The sequence below is a fragment of the Vicugna pacos genome, chromosome 10 (assembly GCF_048564905.1).
Source record: "Vicugna pacos chromosome 10, VicPac4, whole genome shotgun sequence".
NCBI lineage: Eukaryota > Metazoa > Chordata > Mammalia > Artiodactyla > Camelidae > Vicugna > Vicugna pacos.
Genome location: NC_132996.1, coordinates 30,202,669 through 30,224,463, shown reverse-complemented (window position 1 = coordinate 30,224,463; position 21,795 = coordinate 30,202,669). Strand labels below are relative to the sequence as shown.

Below are 21,795 nucleotides of genomic sequence, written 5' to 3'. Positions count from 1 at the left end.
CCAGTGAATAAATACATTTGGCCAGAACCCTGAGAATGCCAGATCAGAGAGCTGGGTGACTGTAACAAAGCAGTTTTGTTTTGAGGATGAAGACTTGCACCTTTTATCCAGACATAAAGGAAATTCACTTATTCAGGAACCAGAATCTGTCCTGTTTCTTTACGTAGCTGATGTGAGTAGCAAGTGATATAGTGGTCTGAAACTTCCTTGTGAAATTGAGATAAATAATATTAAATACTTGTATAATGTCATTATTTTTAGAATTATTCCCTTCCTTCTTATAGCAATGATAACTAGTAATACTAATAATAACAACAATATCCATGATTTTAAATATCCTATCTAGAAAAAGGTTAGAAATGACGTGAGCCCAAGTTGTCTGTGCAAGAAATAAAGGAAATAAACGGGGGCCCTGAAGGGTTCAGTCAGTGCTTTAAGCCTGAATCAACCCCTCTTTAAAAAGGTGGTTTTATGTCTAAAATTATGTTGCATTGAATTTTGTGAAATCAGTGTCCTTATAGGGCAAGGCCCTTGTTTCAAAGAATAAAGAAAATGTCTTCATCCATTGATGACAAAAGTAAAAAGTAACAGAAATTTAGAAGCAAAAAAATATATGCTTAGATTTTGGTGAAAGTTATTTATATGCATGTTGAGAAGAAATATAGGCCACATTAAGTAGCAGAAATAAAAGTCCATTGTTTATAAGTGGAAATGCCCAAAGGCAGATATTACTGTCATATTTCTAGTTAAACAAATGATTTTAAAGGATGCGTCTGAAATCTACATTATAACCAATGCTTACAGATTGTAATCATTTATCAGTGTAATATCAATGTGTGTATCTTTTTCCAATTTATAATTAAACACTTCAAAAGTTAGAGCCTAATATAGAGTCTTCCATCAACTGGTTTGGTCTCATTTCTTACTAAATTGATTTCCATCATCTTGTCCAATGCCCAAATATCCATTCATTTCTTAAGGAATATTCTCCTTCATTTGCCCATATATATCCATGAAAGTAAATGAGAGGAAGAGAAGTCTGTGGAAAAACATGAACTTCAGTATTTCTAGGGAAGATGTACTAACTGCGTCTTACTGTTCTTATTCAGCATTAGCAGTACTGATGAGGCATTGGGAAGCCTTTTATAGAACTAAAGAGTCCTTCAAGTGAGTGGAGTGTGACCGTCAAAAGCCCTTGCCAGTATGTCTTCAGCCAATACCTCATGTATTCATCCCTCGTCCTTCTTGCTGTTGGGAATTCCAGGACTGGAAAATATGCAGCTCTGGCTTGGCTTTCCATTTGGTACAGTGTATCTGATTGCCTTGCTTGGGAATGTCACCATCTTCTTTGTCATCCAGACTGAGCACAGCCTCCACCAGCCCATGTTCTACTTATTGGCCATGCTGGCTCTCAGTGACCTGGGCCTGTCCACAGCCACCATCCCCAAAACACTGGGCATCTTCTGGTTTGGCCTCAGTGAGATTTCCTTTGGGGGATGCTTAGCTCAGATGTTCTTCATACACCTATTTACAGGCTTTGAGACATTCTTGCTTGTAGCCATGGCTTTTGATCGCTATGTTGCCATTTGCCACCCTCTTCGATACAACACAGTCCTCACCAACAGAACTATCTGTATTATTGCTGAAGTAGGAATGTTGAAAAATTTTGTTCTGGTTTTTCCACTTATATTCCTCCTTCTAAGGCTTTCATTCTGTGAACATAATATTATACCGCATACCTACTGTGAGCACATGGGCATTGCCCGTCTGGCCTGTGTCAGCATAAAGGTCAATGTATTATTTGGATTAATCCTTATCTCAATGATACTTTTGGATGTTGTTTTGATTGCTATCTCCTATGTGAAGATTCTACATGCTGTCTTCAGACTCCCATCCTGGGAGGCCAGGCTCAAATCTCTCAATACCTGTGGTTCCCATGTGTGTGTCATCTTAGCTTTCTTCACTCCAGCCTTTTTCTCCTTTATGACTCATCGATTTGGCCACAATATTCCACGTTATATACACATCCTCCTGGCTAATTTGTATGTGATCATTCCCCCTGCTCTTAATCCCATTATTTATGGGGTAAGGACCAAGCAGATCCGAGATCGAGTGGTGACTATCTTGTTTTTCAAAGAAGTTTGACTCTGAACATTAATTTAGAAAGAGTGTTCAAACCTTTTTTATTTTCTGTCTTTTAAAAGGTGAAGCATCCTTAAGCTTTGATGGGGCAAATGCTTTACAGAATATGATATTAAACACAGTGTTTTCTCATTTATATTCAATATCAAATAGGAGATAAATTTACATAGGAAATATTTGTCCTTAGACTAAATTTAAATTTTCCTGTTAAATAAATAGATGTCATTTATTTCTGTAACAGATATTAAAATCAGAATTTGAGGATAAAGTCTTAACGCAGCTCAAGTGGATATTAAATTGTCTATGAAGAATTCATTGATGTTGGTAGAGGAGTGCTATGCTGCCAAGAACTATCATAACCTGGGTCTAACTAGAAAGGCCTTCAGAGTGTGGGTTCCAGGGGAGTACTAATCAAAGAAATGGAGTACAGACTTTTTTTACCCCATGGCTCCCTTAATCCTGTAGCCATGGGGAAGAAAAGGATAAAACAACATAGGCATCATTTTGTGCTCCATTTTTATAAGTTTGGAATAGCAACTGCAGCAGTTACATAGAAGTCAAATAGCTTATAGGATCCATGAAACTTTACAGGATATACTCATTTTAGGCTTTAAGTAAGGTCAAGATAATTAAAGTACAGGAATTACTTAATAATTAAAGTAAGATAATTAAAGTAAAAGGAAGAAACAGACAAAACATAGAGATCGAAAATATTTAGGTACAACTCCTGGGGTACTTTCTCAACTGCACATGATGAAATTCATCTTTGTTGTGAGCGACCAAAAAATGTGCAGAGGCACCTTTGTTTCACCCAAGCCAAGGTACATATTTACTGAGAGTCTTTTAAACCTTACTGGTTGCAGAGCCAAAACTGGGACTTCCATATTATGGCTAGGCCTCATCTAATCAGTTGAAGGCCTAAATTAAACAAAAGACACACACATATCACACACACACACACACAGATATATATAATTTCTTTTCACAATATACTGCTGAGAAAAAAAATGCAAACCCTAGACTGATAGAAAATACTTGCAACACATACATCAGACAATGGATTTGCATGCAGACTGTATGAAGAACTTTTATAGGTCAGAAATAAAAAAGATACAAAAACTCAATTAAAAAAAGTTAAAATTTTAATAGCTATTTCACAAAAAGATATATGAATGGTCAATAAGCACATGAAAAGATGCTCACCATCACTGGTCATTAGGGAAATGCAAAATGAAACTATGTTTAAGTTTGCTCCAGGTCTTTTCATGGCCTAATAGCTAATTTCTTTTTAGTGCTAAATAATATTCCATTGTCTTGATGTACCACAGTGTATTTATCTATTCATCATTCATCTACTAAAGTTCATCTCAGTTGCTTCCAAATTTTGACAATTATGAATAAACCACTTATAAACATCTGTTTGCAGGTTTTTGTATGGACTTAAGTTTTCTACTTCTTTGGATAAATACCAGTAAGACTGATTGTTGGATCATATGGTCAAAGTATGCCTAGTTTTGTAAGGAACTACCAGTTGTCTTCCAAAGTGACTGTACCATTTTATATTCCCACCCGCAGTGAATGAGAGTTCCTAGTGCTTCACATCCTTTCCAGCATTTGTATTGTTAGTGTTCTGGGTTTTGGTATTTTCATAGGTGTGTAGTGGTATTTCACTGTTGTTTTATTTGCATTTCCCTGATAATATGTGATATGGAACATCTTTTCATAGGCTTATTTGACATCTTTATGTCTTCTTTGATGGGGTGCCTATTCAGGTTTTTTGCTTATTTTTTAATTGGATTGTTTCAATTTATTGTTGAGTGTTAAGAGTTCTTTGTATACTGTGGATAACAGTCCTTTATCAGATGTGTCTTCAGTCTGTTGCTTGTCTTCACATTACCTTGGCATTGGTCTTTTGCAAACAGAAGTTTTTAATTTTAATAAAAGTCCAGCTTATCAATTCTTTTATGGATTGTGTCTTGGGCGTTGATTCTGAAAGTCATTACCATATCCAAGGTCATCTTGATTTTCTCCTATGTTATCTTCTAGGAGTTTTATACTTTTGTATTTTACATTTAGGTTTGTGATCCATTTTAGTTAATTTTTGTGAGGTGTGTAGGGTCTATCTAGATTATTATTATTTGCATGTGGAAGTATCATTTTCATAAGTGCTTACTGAAGAGTATTATATACTCGTATATATAGTAAAAATATAGTGAATATAGTATTTATTAAAAAACAGTAAAAAAAAAATCCCCTCGCCTCACAGACTTCTGTTTCTCTGGTTCCTCTTTACGGAGATCAGCTCTAATACTAGTTTTGTTTATTTCACCTGGAGTTATTTAAGCATATTTCTGTATGGTTTGACAGCTATTTATCATTATGTTTTATTGACATACAATATATTATTAAATCCTTTACCAATCACTAGTTTTCTAAGTTATGTCTAGCCTTTAATAATAAAAAATGATAAAATAAAAAGGCATTCCGCTTCGAGGAGGTAATTTCATGTCATTAAGTGGACATTTGAGAGTTGCCAAGTACAGGGATTTCAACACCTAGCACGGGCCCTGCTCTATAACAAGCAGTCCGCAAGGGTAGGGCAATCAGCTGTTCTGGTCCCAGACACTGCCTGACACACTTAACAGTGGTATTTAAATTGATGGATGGATGGATGACTGAGTGCTAGTATATAAAATATGTGGTACAGATTGAAAACTATAAAGGAGATAAAGGACAATTTGGTTGCATTATGAATTCTAAATAGAGATCCTTAGGGAAGCTTGAGAAATCTCCCCAGTATGTTATGGGTAGGAGGGTAGAATTAAAATGGCTGATTCTCTGCAGGCTGGCTGCCCAGAAGATGGAGTTGGCCTCCTGCAAAGATTCATAAAAATTGTTGAATGTTGAAGGCACTTGGTTGTAGTAAAATGACAAAGTGATGGAGAAAGCCACGGATGTATCATGTCATATAAATTGTAAGCAAAATGTTCAGACCTCATGGAAGGAGAAGTGAAGTTTCATCAATTCCAAATGGTGGGGTTGTGGAACAAAATTGGGGACCAAGTTTCCACCTTGGAGAACTACCAGAACAGCAAGAATTAGACCCCAAATCAGGCAGTAGGGAATTTAAACCACTGTCTGCTCTTTCTCTTTTCCTAATTTCTTCTTTCTCAAGTCCCCTTCAGGCACCTTCGGTAGATGTGATAACGTCTGGCAAAAAAAATCCAGAAGGATTTCAAATTTTTTTTTCCCACTGATCACTTTGTTTTGCTGCTTTGTTGGACCTACTTATCTGTGATGTGGCCCAGAATCTGAAATCTTCATCTGTTTCGATCTGAACCCTGAATATGAGGTGTGGCCCTACCAGTTACCAGTATTATGGTAATTTGGATTATCACCAGATACCAGTATTATGGTAAATTATGGTAATTCGGGTAGTGTAGTATTGGCACATGGATAGAAAAGTAGATGAGCAACTCAAGAAACAGACCCATCTATATACTAATATCTGATTTACAACAAAAGTGTCATGAGTGCAGTGTGGAAAAGATGGACTTTTCAATAAATGGCTCTGGATTAACTGGAATATTGATGTAGAAGACTTGATCCTTATTTCACATCAGAAACAAAAATCAATTCTAGATGGACCATAGACCTAAATGTAAAGGTAAAATAATAAATAATCTTGAAGGTGACATAAGAGAATATCTTTATGTTATTGAGTTTGGCAGCAATTTCTTCAATAGGACATAAAGAGTAATAACTTTATTGAAAAATGTTAATAAATTGGAATTCATTGAACATGACAACTTGAATTCCTCAAAAGACCCCATGTAAAAGGTTAAAAAAAGTCAATTCATATAGTGGGAAAAGTTATTGCAGAATATATATCCAAGGAAGGACTCATACACAGACTATAAAAAGAACTTTGACAACTTCATTGGAAAAAGTTGTCTATAAAAATGGGCACCAATTTTAAAAAGTGTTCTGCTAAAGAGGATATCTAAATGACCAATAGCTGTAGTCTTTATGACACCATCAATGATAAGGGAAATGGATATTAGAGCCACAGCACAATAGCATCCCATATCCCACATAATGACAACAAATACAAATACACATATACACTCCCACACGTATAAAACTTACAGTGCTAGTGAGGATGTGCAGCGATTGGCTTATACATAACTGGTGAGAATATAAAACAATGTATAATTTTGGAAAGCTGGAACTTTCTACTAGTACAAAAACATACCTTCCCATTCCCCAGCAATCGTATTCTTAGACGTTATAACTGACTGCAAACGTCTCCCAAACAACATGTAGAGAAATATATTCATAACAACTTTATTTAAAATAGCCCAAAAGAAGATAAAACCCAAATGTCCATCCAGAATAGATAATTAAATTTCATACGCTCATGAAATGAAATACTGTACAACAATAAAAGTAACACATTACATCTCTACACAATCACATGAATGAGTCTCACAGGTATAATTTTAAGTAAAATAAGCCATTACAAAGGATGCATATTACGTGATTTAATTAATATTAAAACCGAAGCATGTCTAATCTATAGCATTCCATATGAAAAAATGATGAGCTCTGAAAGTTATTGACTGCCAGTGGCATGAAAACCTCTTCTGAGTTGTTGGCAGTGCCACCTGTTTTGATCTAAACAGTAGTTACAAACGTTCTGGGCTGCCCTTAAGGTATGTAGGTACTAAGACAAATGATTTTTTGTGGGCCCTCTGACTACATAAACAATTTGAGTCACCCTCAGATCAGCTTGCCAGCACTAATTTGGTGGACCAATCTCTAGCAATCTCACGAAATAAATACTGCACCCCCCAGTGGAACAATCTATATTCTAGACCACTACCCTAGAATTGGGACCGTTCAAAAGGCCCTCGGCATCTCTATAGGCATTAGCCTTGGAGCTCTGTGGGTATTAGTCACATTTCATTTTGAATGAAATAATACTAAATAATACTAAGGTCAAAGTGTTTTTTCTGCTCCAAGATTCTACAGTTGAGAAACATAACCTCTTTTACCTCAAATGAAATGAATATCTCTGAGATAGTTTATATCAGCCTTTTCTCAAAAGGATTCTCGAAACTCTCTCCCGAATCTGCTTAGTCCTCACTCCATAGACGATGGGATTAAGGGCAGGTGGAACAACAACATATAGATTGGCCAGGAGAATGTGAATGTATACGGGGACATTCCTGCCAAACCGGTGGGTCATGAAGGAGAAAAAAGCTGGCATGAAGAAGGCTAAAATAACACAGATATGGGAGCCACAGGTATTGAGTGCTTTGCGTCTGGCATCCTGAGAAGGAAGGCAGAAGACAGCCCGGAGTATTCTCACATAGGAGATGACAATCAGAACCACATCAACAAGTACCATTGATATAAGAATCAATCCAAATACTACATTTACCTTTATATTGGCACAAGCCAGCCGAGCGATTCCCATGTGCTCACAGTATGTGTGGGGGATTATATGGTGTCCACAGAAGGGAAGCCTCAAGATAAGAAACACCAGAGGGACAACCAAAATGAAATTAACACCAAACACCACAATGAGGATGAGGCCAATAGTTCTGCTGGTGAGAATCAGACTGTACCGCAGAGGGTTGCAGATGGCAACGTAGCGATCAAAGGCCATGGCAACCAATACGACAGTCTCCATAGCAGTGAATATATGAATGAAGAACATGTGGGTGACACAACCCCCAAAGCTAATTTCCCTTAAATTAAACCAGAATATGCTCAACATCTTGGGGATTGTGGATGTGGACAGACCCAGGTCAATGAAGGCTAACATAGCCAAGAAGTAAAACATAGGCTGATGAAGACTGTGTTCACTCTTGATCACAAACAGAATAATGTTGTTCCCCACGAGGGCAATCAAATATGCGGAAAAAAAGGGAAATCCGATCCAAATGTGCATTTTTTCTAGGCCTGGGACTCCCAGCAGCAGGAAAGACAGAGGGTGGAACTTGGTGACATTTGAGGGGAACATCCTCTCTCTGTTCTTTGGGAATCACTGAAAAGTAAACAAATTATCAAACAATTTAAAAAGTCTAAACCACATCAAGTAAAAGAATACAATAAATTTGGAGCAGGAATCAGGAGGAAATTTTGAAGGAGAGTATACACTAAGGATATACTGTCTTTTAAAGTATGGGTTCATTCACATCTTCAGAAACTTTAAAGATTTTTTGCTAAGTGTAGAAACAAATCAGTCTTTGATTTCGTAATATTATTTCAGGAATGAGATAGACAGTAACCAAATAAATAACAAATATGTTTATGTATATGTGTGTATACATATGCATGTATAGATACCATGTACATATATATGTATCAGGTAGATATAAGATAAACAAATGCTTTAAAGCAAAATGAAACATGAAAAGTAGATGATGAAGCTGATGTCATTTTAAATTTACCATGAGGGAAATCCTCTCTAACCAAGTGACATATAGGTGGATACATGATTGCTGTATGGAGATGATTTAGCTTAATGTTAGTAATGAACATTAAATCTCTTTGACATGGGATGACACATCAATCTGAATTCTAGAAACAATACTCTTAGCTCTGTGGAATGTAAACTGAATGTGGTGTCAATTGTTCTCTAATAAGGCTATGAACCAAGGGCTTCAGCAGAGTCAGTAACCCTGTCTCTTGGGAATCAAGAAACAGATTTTTGAGAAAGTAACGAAGAAATTGAACTCTTCCACCTTAATTTATTTTTCTTCTTTTGTGATATATGGTTGGTGTGGTAAGTTGGAGCTAGGGGTACCTCTGCTTGGGAGGTTCTCTGAACACCTCAGTTAAGTGAGACTCAGATAAGATGGACAGACCAAGAAAGTATTTACTTCCAAGAATGTTCTCAAGCTTTCTATTGAAGTTTCTGTGGAAATTGACTCTAAATAAAAATTCTGGATAGGGAAAAAAAACCCAGAATATACTACATTAAAAAATACCAAGTTTGATCTATGCCTTTAAGAAGAATGAAATTAAGAAGAAACAAAGTGGGAGACTTTATCATATCAAAAACATTCAAACAACACCTACCTTGTGCTTCTCTGTTCCTCACAGCTCCAGTCCTATTTCAGGGGTTTCTTGTTTGTCACTATTTCTCAGACCTCCTGTCCCTCATTTCTGGTGCCTTACTCCCAGAGCCCAGCCTTGGGCAGCACCACCTGTCTTGGGCATGTCCATCATCCTTTTAGGATCAGACTACAGCAATATCTCCTCTTCTGACTATATATTTGTCATGCTGACAAAGGGAAGGTTATACTTGTGCTGCAATTGGCTTCCAACCTCGAGCCTGTCTCCCGCAGAACCATTAATCCCTCTTCCTGGAAGAAAATAGTTAATGCTCCTGTGACTCTGTTTCTGAACAATGAGCTCTGTGGTTACCACCTTCATTATCAGTGTCCACTCTGCCCATCCTCACAGACTCTATCCACGAGATTTACTTTTGGTCTAGCAACGTTAAACTCTTAAAGGATGATGACTTTGATTTACAATAACTGAAGCAAGATAATATAATTATAAATGTATGATATAGCCTGGAGAAATAATATAAAAATAATGCTAATGTCATGGCATGTAAATGTGGCATGGAACAGCAGTGAGCAGGATTCCAAAGCCTTCGGAGATATTCCTACTCTGGGTTAAATAAGTGGAAATGGTCAGACAGTGTACATGCCAACTCTTCGAGAATTGTGCTAATTAGTGGAATTCCATACACATTGGAGTGGTAGTAGGTTTTTAGGTCTTCTATTATATATTGCATTCTGGACTCACATGGAGAGAGCCAGCATTTCCTCCCCCCTGGGGTCCAACATCATTGTGACTGGAGGTAGCAGGCTTATTCTGCCATGTCAGAATTCAAAACTCAGACATTCCTTCTCATGGTGTCTAAGCTCCATGTCATTTTTGTTCAGATGACCAACTATACCATCAATGAGGAGATTTGAACCCTGACCCTTGGGCTGGGAACTGCAAATTTTATTAAATCACCAGTCCCTTGGGATGCATAGGGATCTAAGACTATCTACAGTGGGCTAGAAAATTAGCTTCTAAAGTCTTCCAGCATCTCACATTTATTACTTGAGGGAATAATGATTAGAGTGATTAGGGGGCAAGAGTCCAAATAATGCTAATACCACTGTGCATTGTGTAAGAGACTTGGCCATCACCCATTGCTGCCTCTCAGTAGTCAGGAGATGAATATCAGACATTTCCCTGGCATGACCCAAGGGCTTGCAGCCAAGCCTTGTGGTTGTTGATTATAATACGACTGACAAGTGCCCTGATCCACCACATCAGGGTACTGCCAATTATTCACCAGCTTGAGCACTCAATAGTGACCATGTCCATGAAGATGTGTTAGAGGCCAACTATATTTCCAGGAGGTCTGCATGGAGAGCATTCTTCAAATTAATCTTTACTTTTAACTCACTCCTTGATCGTAGATCTCAAACTTGTTTAATAGCCCACCGTATCTGTATTATCTATTATGCAGACAAATTCCTCTAGAACTTCTTTTAATTTTACCTATGTGGCTTTCTAGTTTATGAATGTTGATTAGCATTTTGTGGTCTAGCAGTTATTCATCCATCCATCTAACAAATAGTTATTTAGCAACTGTTCTAAGACTTGTTCTAGTGAACAAAACAGTGATGGTTTTATAGTGAATTTTTCTTCTACTATTCAGCAAGTTCTGTACTTGGTGCTAATGTCTCTGCTGAAAAAATTTTATTTTCATGTTTATTTGACAAGAAGTTAACCTCTTGAACATTAATGATTATATTTTATTTTAAAGATTAGAAATAATGTAGATGATAATCAACTGAATGTTCCTTAAATTTAATTATTGTATACCAGTATAGTGTGATGCTATGTAGCTTTCAAAAGAAATGAGGTGACATGCATAAACTGGCTCCAGAAGGAGTCAAAAGGAAAAGGTATCAGACATTTCTTCTGGGAAGAGAAGAACGAAAGTTGGTGGTAGTAAGTATACTTTATAAACTCCTCTGTTATGATTTCTTTTTAATTAGTGGAGATATTATCTTCTTTTTTTGTCCTCTCTATTGAAGTATGATTGACATTAAAAGCTGTACATACTTAATGTGTATGACTTGATGAGTTTAGGGATAAATATACACCCATGAAGCCATCACAACAATCAATGCAATAAATAAATCTATCATGTCCAAAAGTTTCCTTTTGCCCTTCCTTTCTCTCCCTGTCTTTCTCTCTTTTGTTCCTTCTTTTCTTCCTTCCTTCTTTCTAATTAAAACACAATGTAAGATCTACCCTCTTAGCAAATGTCCAAGTATGCAGCACAGTATTGTTAACTATGGGCACTATGGTGTCTTTTTAAAAATAGTAAAAAAAAAAAAAAATACAGTTGAATAACCCCAGGATTTTTAGCAGCTTAAAACAACATTTTAAAAAATCTCACATATTGTCTGGGGTCTGGAATCTGAGACAGGCTTAACTAGGTGGTTGTAGCTCAGAGTTTCTCATGAGGTTGCAGCTCAGCAATTGATCCTGCCTGCAGTCTCTGAAGACACCACTGAGACTGGATGATGTACTTTCAAGCTCACTCATGTGGCTGTTAGTAGGAAGCTTCAGTTTTTTTCTCAGTGAGTTTCTCCATTGGTGTGCACATGACATGGTTTTTCTAAAACTGAGTGAGCTCAGAGACACGCGCGCACACACACACACAGAGAGAGAGAGAGAGAGAGGCATAGTATCTTCTTATAATTTAATCTCAGATGATATATGCCAACACTTCTGTGGTCACACAGACTGGCTGTGGAACAATTTGGGAGGGGACTGACTGCAAGACTGTGAGAATTGAGAAGATGAGGTCTTTGCTGGCCATTCTGTGGACTAGCAACTATAAACTGTTAAAATAGTTGAACGTAAAATAAACATAATGAAATAGATAAAACATTATTTTAAAAGGTGGGAGTTTATTATTTTACATTCATTCCCATTTAGTAATGAGAAGATGATGTTATTTATTTTTGTGCTATTTATTTATTTCTTCTTTTTTATAAACAACTTTATTGATCCTCAGGGTAAAAAGAACTACATTCAGATTACTAGATCTCGAATTTTTGAACTTAATCCTCAGATCAGATAAGATTTAGGGGATTCCTAGAATCGGGATAAAGATATTTGGTATATGGGTCTTCGTAAAGCAAGGTTTTCAAGTTTATATACAAGGTCCTAGAAAAGTACAGGAATGATCCATTAACACCCCAAGAGGAAAACAGTTAGACACTGTCAAATCACATATACACTGTCTGGTACACATGTTCTCTTCATCTATGAAAATATTTTCCTCTCGTTATGTTGGGATTTACTTTTATCTGTTTCTTCAGTGGTTTTTTGCTAAAAAAGAGTTTGAATATTCTGTCCTGTATTTGCTTAGTCTTTATCCCGTAGATAATAGGATTCAGGGTGGGTGGCAGAAGCAGATATAGATTAGCCACAAAAATGTGAATGCTATTGGGATCATATGGCCCCCAAATCGGTGGGTGAAAAAGGTGAAGAAGGCTGGGACATAGGTGATGACAATAGCACAGATGTGGGCAGTGCAGGTGCTGAAGGCCTTCTGCCGAGCCTCTGCTGATGAGAGGCTGACCACTGCCCGGAGGATCATGGTGTAGGAGATTGTGATGCACAGGATGTCAAAGCCTCCAATCAAGAGAGCAACCATCAGACCATAGATAACATTGACCTTGATATTTCCACAGGACAACTTGGCTACAGACATGTGGTCACAGTAGGTGTTGGGAATTATATTACCGTTACAGTAAGGCAGGTGTTTGGTAAGCAATGTAAAGGGAATGATGAGTATCACACCTCGAATGAAGGTGAGAAACCCAGCCTTGGCAATGATAGAATTGGTGAGGACAGTGGTATAGTGCAGAGGGTAGCAGATGGCCACATAGAGGTCCAGGGCCATCAACATGAGCACCCCAGACTCCATCCCTGTGAACATGTGGAGAAAGAACATCTGCACCAGGCAAGCGTTGAAGCTGATCTCTTTGTGATCAAACCAGAAAATACTCAACATTTTGGGTACAATACTTGTACACTGAACAATGTCAGTGAAAGAGAGTAAGGCCAAGAAATAATACATGGGCCAGTGTAAGGATGCCTCCAGATGAATGAGATAGAGGAGCCCACAGTTCCCCAGTACAGTGACAAGGTACATGGAGCAAAATGGGAGGGAGATCCAGATATGTGCACCTTGTAGCCCAGGCACGCCATTCAATATGAATAATGCTGGAGTCAGTCTAGTACAGTTGTAATGACACATGATGGCCAGTGGAGGGTAAGTTACATTCTTCAACTTTGATGCTTCTCTGAAAAGAAAGAGCTTAGGAAAATGTATATTAGTGCATTAGTTATTATTTTAACTTTTTTGCATAAATCATCTCAGCTATCACAGATATACATTATTATATTACATATAAGAAGCTGATGTTAGTGAGATATCATTGACTAAATCTTGAAGCCAGGATTCTTGGCTGTTTACCACTAAGACTATATATATGTATATGTATATGCATATATATACATATATATATATATATATATATATATATAAAATTTTTCCCCACTTATTCTCTTTAAGATCTCAAATTCTATGTTCCTAACTAATCATTATTGCATTCTTTGACCAATGAGAATGTATTAACTAGTGAGCATTAAGATGGTTAAAAACACTTTTACTAGCAGATTTTTAAATGGGTTATAAGAATTTTTCTAGTTCTGAATGTGGTTATGGGTAAGGAAATCTGCTTACTAGCATGATTATCAATTATTCTTCAGGTTATGAGATACGAGATTTCAAAACACTGTCAATTGGTATTCCCCTCTTTATAATCTTTATAATTTAGAGAGCTCCATCTGCAGTAGATACTGAAAATGAACTAATTACTTAAGGATAATCACTAATATCTTTAAGTGGCTAACAAGTGGAACTAAACCACAAATTTACTGGTACCGTATCAGGAGCCACGTTGCTCCTTCAGGTTGCTGTTAGTCTCTTTAACTTTAAAACTAATTCCCCTTAAAACTGAGTTCCCCTGCTGAGCTAATGATTAACCTCTCTATCCAAAACTTTATTCCCTTTCTTGTACCACCTCTGTTCCCCTCAAGACTGAGGAGTATCAAAGAGAAGGGGGAATTAAAACCAAGCAGGACCCTGAAGGGCCTCTCAGACACATATCTCTTTGTGTCCTCCACCTCTTGTTTGTAGAAGAAGTTTAGTCTCCTAGGCCTCCCTAAGTTCCCCAAAACAGGCTTGAGCAGTTAATATAAGAAGGAGCAAAAATTGGAACAAAGAAGATTCAGTCAAACAAGGAAGGAGATAATAACTTAAGCAATATGTCAAACTGTGGGATAAGGTCATAAGAACCTAGTTCTCCTTGAAGAAAGCAGATAACAATGTCTGATGCACATTCTTAAGTTATTTTTACAAAAACTAGATTCTCACCAGGTGAAAATTGCTCACCTCAAACACATAGACTCTAGACTGGTTGGAGTCAGAAGACTGATGATCGAGATTCCTGAAACACCACTCTGCTACCTCACCACCAACCAATCAGAAAATGTCCATAAGTTGATCTAACATCCTACAACCTTCCCCTCAACACTGTCTTTAAAAACTCTTGCCTGAAAGTCATCAGGACATTTGGGTCTTTTGAGCATGGCCTTCCTATTCTCCTTGCTTGGCACTCTGCAGTAAACACTGTACTTTCCTTCACCATAACCCAGTGTAAACAGATTGACTTTGCTGAGTGTCAGGCAAGCAGATCTGACTTTGGTCTGCTAACACCTTACTCTCCAGATTTACGTTGCGCTTCCAGTATTGTTAAAGAACCTAAATGTATTTGAGCCCTTTAAATCTGTCCCCAAGACTTATTATTGAATGTAGCAACATGTTGACCACTAAATAACCTTTGAATGAATTACAGTCTCCGCATCCACTCCTATTTTCAGTCCCCAGTCCTTCTCAGTCTACATCTATATTTATTTCCTTTTTCATGGGCAGTGTAACAATGTATGATATTGAAGAAAGAGTCTCCAATTGATAAATCTGCTTCGGTAGATCTGGCATAATTATTTGTACACCAAAAGTGTAAACAATGAACACTGGCTGGGAATCCAATGACAGTGATATATACACCATCCAGAAGTTACTCATCAATATTCTTCTTCTATGGTCTCAGTTAGTCATCTAATTTTAGCTTCCCACGGTAAACTGTTTCCAGGAATCTTGAGTAAAGTACCAAGGATATTGGCCATCCTATTTACACATAACCTCAAATGTGTTCTATTTCTTTTTTTCAGCCACAAACAGCAGAAAACTCAAGATAGAAGGAGTAGGAGATTCTTTTAAGAATAATACGTGAAAAAGCTAATCAAATAGTACATTAGTTTCCTTTTCTAGGGCCTTGCTATATTGCCACATCTTCTTCCTTTGTTTTCTCACCCTAACCGGGAAATTACTTACCAGTTTCCAGCTTCTGTCTCCAAACAGAACTCTAATTCTTTATCTGTTATGTGATCACAACATACAACTATTTTACACTCTCCAGTGCCACTGCTTCTATTCTAGTTCCATAGAGGCAAATGTAGAACTGATAGCATTTCAGTATTTTAGACTCTGAGTTTACAGCTCCAGGGACTCCAGCTCCCCTCTGATCACACCATTTTCCTCATAGGATTCCAAGTTATTTGACTGCATGGAATCATTGGAGAATAGTCAATCTTCAACTCAGTGCAAATCAATAAGCTCTAGGTTTCAGAACTCTGTCTTAGGGTAAAAGGCATAATATAGGAATACTAGCATCACTGTATAAGGATAGCCTGATAGATAGAGGACTGGCTGGTTAATAAAAAATCCTAATTTTTGAAATTTATATCACTAAGCAGGAGAAAGGAGAATTATAATTGGGTACTAAAATTCCCAAATCTTGTCACAGATAAATCACATTTTGTGACCCTGAAGGAAATGAATGCACATGGGATAAAGTTTGAAAAATGCATGTGCTTTAATAATTATATGGCAGAATTAACATCCTCACCCATGTTTACAGAGAATTGTGAGTGAAATCACTGGGTTAGGAAGGAGTGAATAATCACAACACTTTAAAAATATGGAATAACTATTCTATTATACACAATATGTTTTCTTAATATTTTGGTTGAGAGATACAAAATGCTGCCTATAATAGACAATGTCTCTCTCACACATATTTTCTTTTCCATTACAGAACCACAAACTCCTCATTATAGCTAGAAGCAGAAGTGGGATGGGAAATAGATGGATTTTAAAGACAGTAGTACTTTAAAAAATTGCAAGACACAGACGGGGCAGGAGACTTGCTGATTTCTGAGGGTAGAAGAGGGCTTTCTAAAACTGGGAGAAGGAGTTAAGTTAAAGTAACACCTAATATTCCATTGGAAGTGATCAACCTCCAATATAATAAAATTGCTAAAAGGGAAATATCAAGATAAAACTTCAGTCTGATTCTGTAAGTGCCTTTCCAGGTGATGAATATACTTAATTAAAATTGCTTGCTAAGGAATTGATATCAGTATTTGATAGTACCTATCTATGTAGAAAGGGTTTTTCAAATCTCATTACAGATCAGCATTAACTGATGAACATTTGAAATCAATTTTGATGAGGGGGGACAGAAATTTTGAGCCCCACTTAAGTGCAATGTCATCACAAAATGAGAATTCTCTCACTAGTAGATCTGTATTACCAGCAAAATGTGCTAAATAATTTTTACTATATTTTGAATGTTGTCAATAAAAATCGTAGAAATTTGCTTTTCTTTTGTATAAATCTTTTGTATAGATAACTACATATTATCCTCACTCTTACATCTTGGCTTGCAGAACCTAAATTATTTACTGTCTTGCTGTTTATAGAAAATGTTGCCAACCTCTGGTTCGAAGACCTATGTAGAAAAAAAATCCCCTCTAATTTTGGAATCCTGATTCTTCATTTCCTTTCTTTAGATGTTAATCTAGTATCAGTATTTATTCTGTTCTTTGAAAAATAATCTATGCTTTTTCTTTATTAACATCTAATGCTTTATAATTTTGAATTTTATTGATGTGTAGTTTATTTCAAATAGTCTTCAGTTAATAGTTGTATAAGTTATGCCTAGTCCTTGCTAATACAAAAATAAGGCAATGAATAACTTAGAATGAGAATTTGCCTAAATCAAGGAAGTAAGTGCTTGACTATTAAAGAGAAAAATAAAAACCTCATTGAGCTCAAAAACCTCATCATGGAGAAGAGTAGTAAGCCTGTAGTAAGCAATTTGCATGAGTAGGACTCTGTTCCGTTCGCTGAAATACCTTGCTGCTTTTAACAGTATCTGGTATCTAGAAGGTGCACAACATATGTTTGTGGAGCAAATGGACAGATGAGTTGTAGGGGGCAACACTTTCCTTCTTCCCTTCTAGGTTCTTTGGCTGCTATAATAATTAAATTGATGTAAGATAGATTAATAGGAGAAAAACAAAATTTTTATGTATGAGAGCCTTATAAAAATACGAAACCCAAATGTAGTCAGACAATTAAGGCTTATAGACAATCTTGAGCTAAAGAATGGAGTAGGGACTGTCTTTTCTCCATTGTATACCCTTGCCTCCTTTGATGTAGATTAATTAACCATGAGTATGTGGGTTTGTTTCTTGGCTCTCTGTTCTGTTCTATTGATCTATGTGTCTATTTTTGTGCCAGTACATTACTATTTTGATTACCATAGCTTTGTAGCTTTGTCTAAAGTCAGGGAGCATGATTTTTCCAGCTCTGTTCTTTCTCAAGATTGTTTTGGCTATTCAGGGTCTTTTGTATTTCCATATAAATTTTAAAGTTCTTTGTTCCAGTTCTGTGAAAAATTCCATTGGTATTTTGGTAGAGATTTCATTGAATCTGTAGAATACCCTAGGTAGTATGGCCATTTTAACAATATTGGTTCTTCCAATCCAAGAACATGGTATATCTTTCTATCTGTTTATGTTATCTTCGGTTTCTTTTATCACTGTCATAGTTTTCTGAGTACAGATCTTTTACCTCTTTAGGTAGCTTTATTCCTAGGTATTTTATTCTTTTTGATTGGATGGTAAATGGAATTGTTTCTTTAATTTCTTTTCTGCTAGCTCATTGTTAGTGTATAGGAATGCAACAGATTCTCTTCAATAAGTGGTGCTAGAGAAATGAGACAGCTACATTTAAAAGAATGAAATTAGAAGATTCTCTAACACCATATACAAAAATAAACTCAAAATGGATTACAGACTTAAATGTAAGACCAGAAACCATGAAACTCTTAGAGAAAACATAGCAGAACAGTCTTTGACGTAAATCATAGCAATATTTTCTTTTATCTGTCTCCAAAAGCAAAGAAAATAAAAGTAAAAATAAGCAAACAGGACCTAATTAAACTTAAAAGTTTTTGCACAACAAAGGAAACCATCAACAAAACAAAAAGACAACCTATCAAATGGGATAAAAATGTTAAAAGATTAAGACCAAGAATTAGTTACATAGGACTGAGTGAACTGAGTGAACATAGGACTGAATGAACTGATGAAGATAGTTATAATTTTAATGTTTTTATCTGGAGTATTACTGGCTTTTAATCTTTGTTTTCCATATATAACAAAATCTTTTCCCTTAAGCTAATTATGACTTACAGCAATTTGGTAAATTATACTTTTGTAAGCAGAATTGAAACATTTGTCTTTTCTCTCTGTTCTTGCCAGAATTTGGAAACTCTTAGTGAACATTCTTATTTTTATGGCAATATAGTTATTTGCATGAGTTCAATAATAGTCTGTTCTTATATTAGGACATAGTTGGAAACATTGGTTATATTACCATGGCTTTGATTGGAATATTATATTTGTGAACATAGGTAGAATCAGATAGGATCAAACAGCCTTAAAAAACTAAGGTAAATTTATGAAACTATGAAGCCCCTTGGAAAAACAACCTTGTACCCTGCTTACACAGGGTTCCCAGCAGCCTTAATGGCTCATCACAGTAATCTATCTTTAGATGAAGATCAGAAGCCCCAGAACCTGAAACTAGAAGATTATGCACATTAGAAAAGACAGCAGATAAGGACTCTTTACAGCCATCCTGGAAGGGGTCATATCAAGCCTATTCTGAATGGACTGCAACTCCTGGATGAGAAGAAGACAGCATCTGAAGTAGACAGCTCACCCAATATGGCACCCTGTATACTAGTTATCTTGATGACTTTTGCTTGAAACAAATATGTTTCTTTCATTGGCTCAATCATATGCAAGTATCAAAAGTCAGTCCAATTATCTAAGTCCAGTACTCCTAGGTTACCTTGGTGGATTTCTCCTTTCCATGGCTCTAACTGGATGGCCCTTAGGAATTTACTTTAAAAGAAAGAAGTTACAGTTCTGTTCTGGCCAATAGCTATTCATATTATTAGATGGGACCACTTCGCTTGGCCAATCAATTATACTTGTTCTGACCATGGCTGTTAATATGAATTTTATTTAAAGTTACACATGCTCCATCAGAGCAAAGAGCTAAATTTCAAAGAATATAATTTCCCAATTATTAGGAGGGACTCTACCTCAATTATGGGATGAATTTACATAATTAACACCAGGCTATGGTCTTTCTAGTATAGTGACCCTTATGCTGGGAACAGTTAAATCAGACTAACGATAATCAGCCTAATAGCACTAGGAAATTGAGATGAGTGCCTTATGCACTCATATGATGAACAACATCAATGTATCATTACCTTGAGAACCAGTGATTGTTTTGGAACTGATTGACTGGGACAACCAGGAAAAATCTGGGTAGCTCCTACTGGGACCCAGTAGATTTATGGAACACACTTATGGCCTTGCTTCTCCCAGGTTAGGGGTTATAATCCTTAGGTTGGCTCAAATAAAATTTTCCATTTCTTTCTTAGATTATTATTTTTTTTTAGATTTTTTTAAATTGAAATATAGTCAGTTTACAGTGTTGTGTCAGTTTTTCTTAGATTGACTATTGATTAACTGTTTTTATTGACACATTAAAATAAAAGATTTTGGAACCAAATGGTCTAGGTTTAAATCCATACTCTATAACTTTCTGGCTATGTGACTTTCACTTAGTTATTCGTCTCTCTGTGCCTCAGTTTGCTTGTCTACTGGGCATGAAATAGTATTATCCTCCATTGTTTTTAGGATGAAATGAGTATAGAAGCCCTGGAAAAGTCCTTGGAAAAGAAATGCTGTTTTTGGTGGTTGTTTTATTATTATTGTTATTTTTCTAGAAACCCTTTTCTGTGAGGGAAAAACAGTCAACTTTTGAAAGAGAGTAACTATGGAAGGACATGAGGAATCTCCACTCTACAAGAATGATTTGAATGCTGGGAAGCTGGGGTGGCGAACCATGGGAGTGAGTAGAAACTGAGAAAATGAAGTTGCTATAGAAGGAGAAGAAAGTTGGAGGAGGATAAAGGAGGGAGAGCCAGATTTAAGAGACAGATTATGCAGAAGCAATGAGCTTTCTAGGAAGGAAACAAATCGGGCTGTGGCTACTTTAGGCTCAAGGGTAATTCTGAGACACTTAGTATCTCTTAAAGTTGAAGAGCAGTATTTGGCATGCATGGAGATCATGCCAAAACACAGACAGGGCACCTCCTGATAGGGCTTCTATCTGTCCTTGTAGCCATGTCTTTTTCTTCTCCTCCTTTCTCTTTTACCTCTGATCATCCTAAAACATTTGTAGGCCAAAACTTCCTATTCTTTGTTTAGCCTCAATAGTTTGAATATATTGTTTCATTAAAAAAAAATTTCCATCTGCTTCCTCTTAAAATACTTAAACACATATCAAGATTTATCTTATATACTACCTTTTATGTAAAATCTTTCCTTATCACTTCCAATAGCTATTAATAATCATTCAGTTTTCATTTTAATAATTATTTTTGTACACTTACCTTGTTATTTTAAAATAATGATTCCATTGCATTTTATATCTTCTTCTAAGGCTAGAAATTCATTAGTGTTTTTGGATTCATTTATATTTTTCAGGAAATAACATGTAAGCCAATCGCATGAGAGGTGTCCAGGAAAAAAAAAAAAACTGTTGACTGATATTGATGACATGTTTGTGAGAACTCAATGAAAACTTGCCCATATAAAACTGATTTTGTACTGCCTGTGAAACTGAAAACATTTCTCCTTGAACTATGGTGTTCAAAATGAATCAGAGTTGAAACTTATAGGTTATAATAATAATAATAATATTAGCTATAATATATTAAGTGGTTAGTATATGTCAGGAATTATGCTAAGAGATTAGTTTGTCTAAGCCTAGTAGCTAGAAATTAAGACACAAAATTTAAGCTTTGGAACTACATAAGTCCACAATTCATGTTTTCCCCAGCTCCTTCCCATTAACTTTTTGCTCCCTCATACTGAATCTATTTATCATCTCTCTTCTTTCTCTAATATTTATTTCCTTTTGTGATCTTGGTTAGATTCTAAATTCTGAGGACCTTGAGGCCAGGGACTGGATTATACTTA

General features: G+C 36.2%; 3 protein-coding genes and 1 long non-coding RNA gene across 4 annotated transcripts in view; 2 read left to right on the top strand and 2 right to left on the bottom strand.

Moving 5' to 3' along the window:
- LOC140698699 (uncharacterized) overlaps nucleotides 1-21,795 on the top strand; it is a 164,601-nt gene that overhangs the window by 107,597 nt on the left and 35,209 nt on the right. The gene's annotated exons all lie outside the window — the stretch shown is intronic.
- LOC102532173 (olfactory receptor 52E8-like) lies at nucleotides 1,204-2,145 on the top strand. The gene has a single exon (XM_006203443.2). The coding sequence runs from the start codon at nucleotides 1,204-1,206 to the stop codon at nucleotides 2,143-2,145; it is 942 nt and encodes a 313-aa protein (XP_006203505.2).
- On the bottom strand, nucleotides 7,235-8,173 carry LOC102535897 (olfactory receptor 52E8-like). The gene has a single exon (XM_015238365.2). The coding sequence runs from the start codon at nucleotides 8,171-8,173 to the stop codon at nucleotides 7,235-7,237; it is 939 nt and encodes a 312-aa protein (XP_015093851.2).
- Nucleotides 12,641-13,405, bottom strand: LOC102535639 (olfactory receptor 52N4-like). Its single transcript, XM_015238520.1, has one exon. It carries the CDS (start codon nucleotides 13,403-13,405, stop codon nucleotides 12,641-12,643), a length of 765 nt encoding a protein of 254 aa, XP_015094006.1.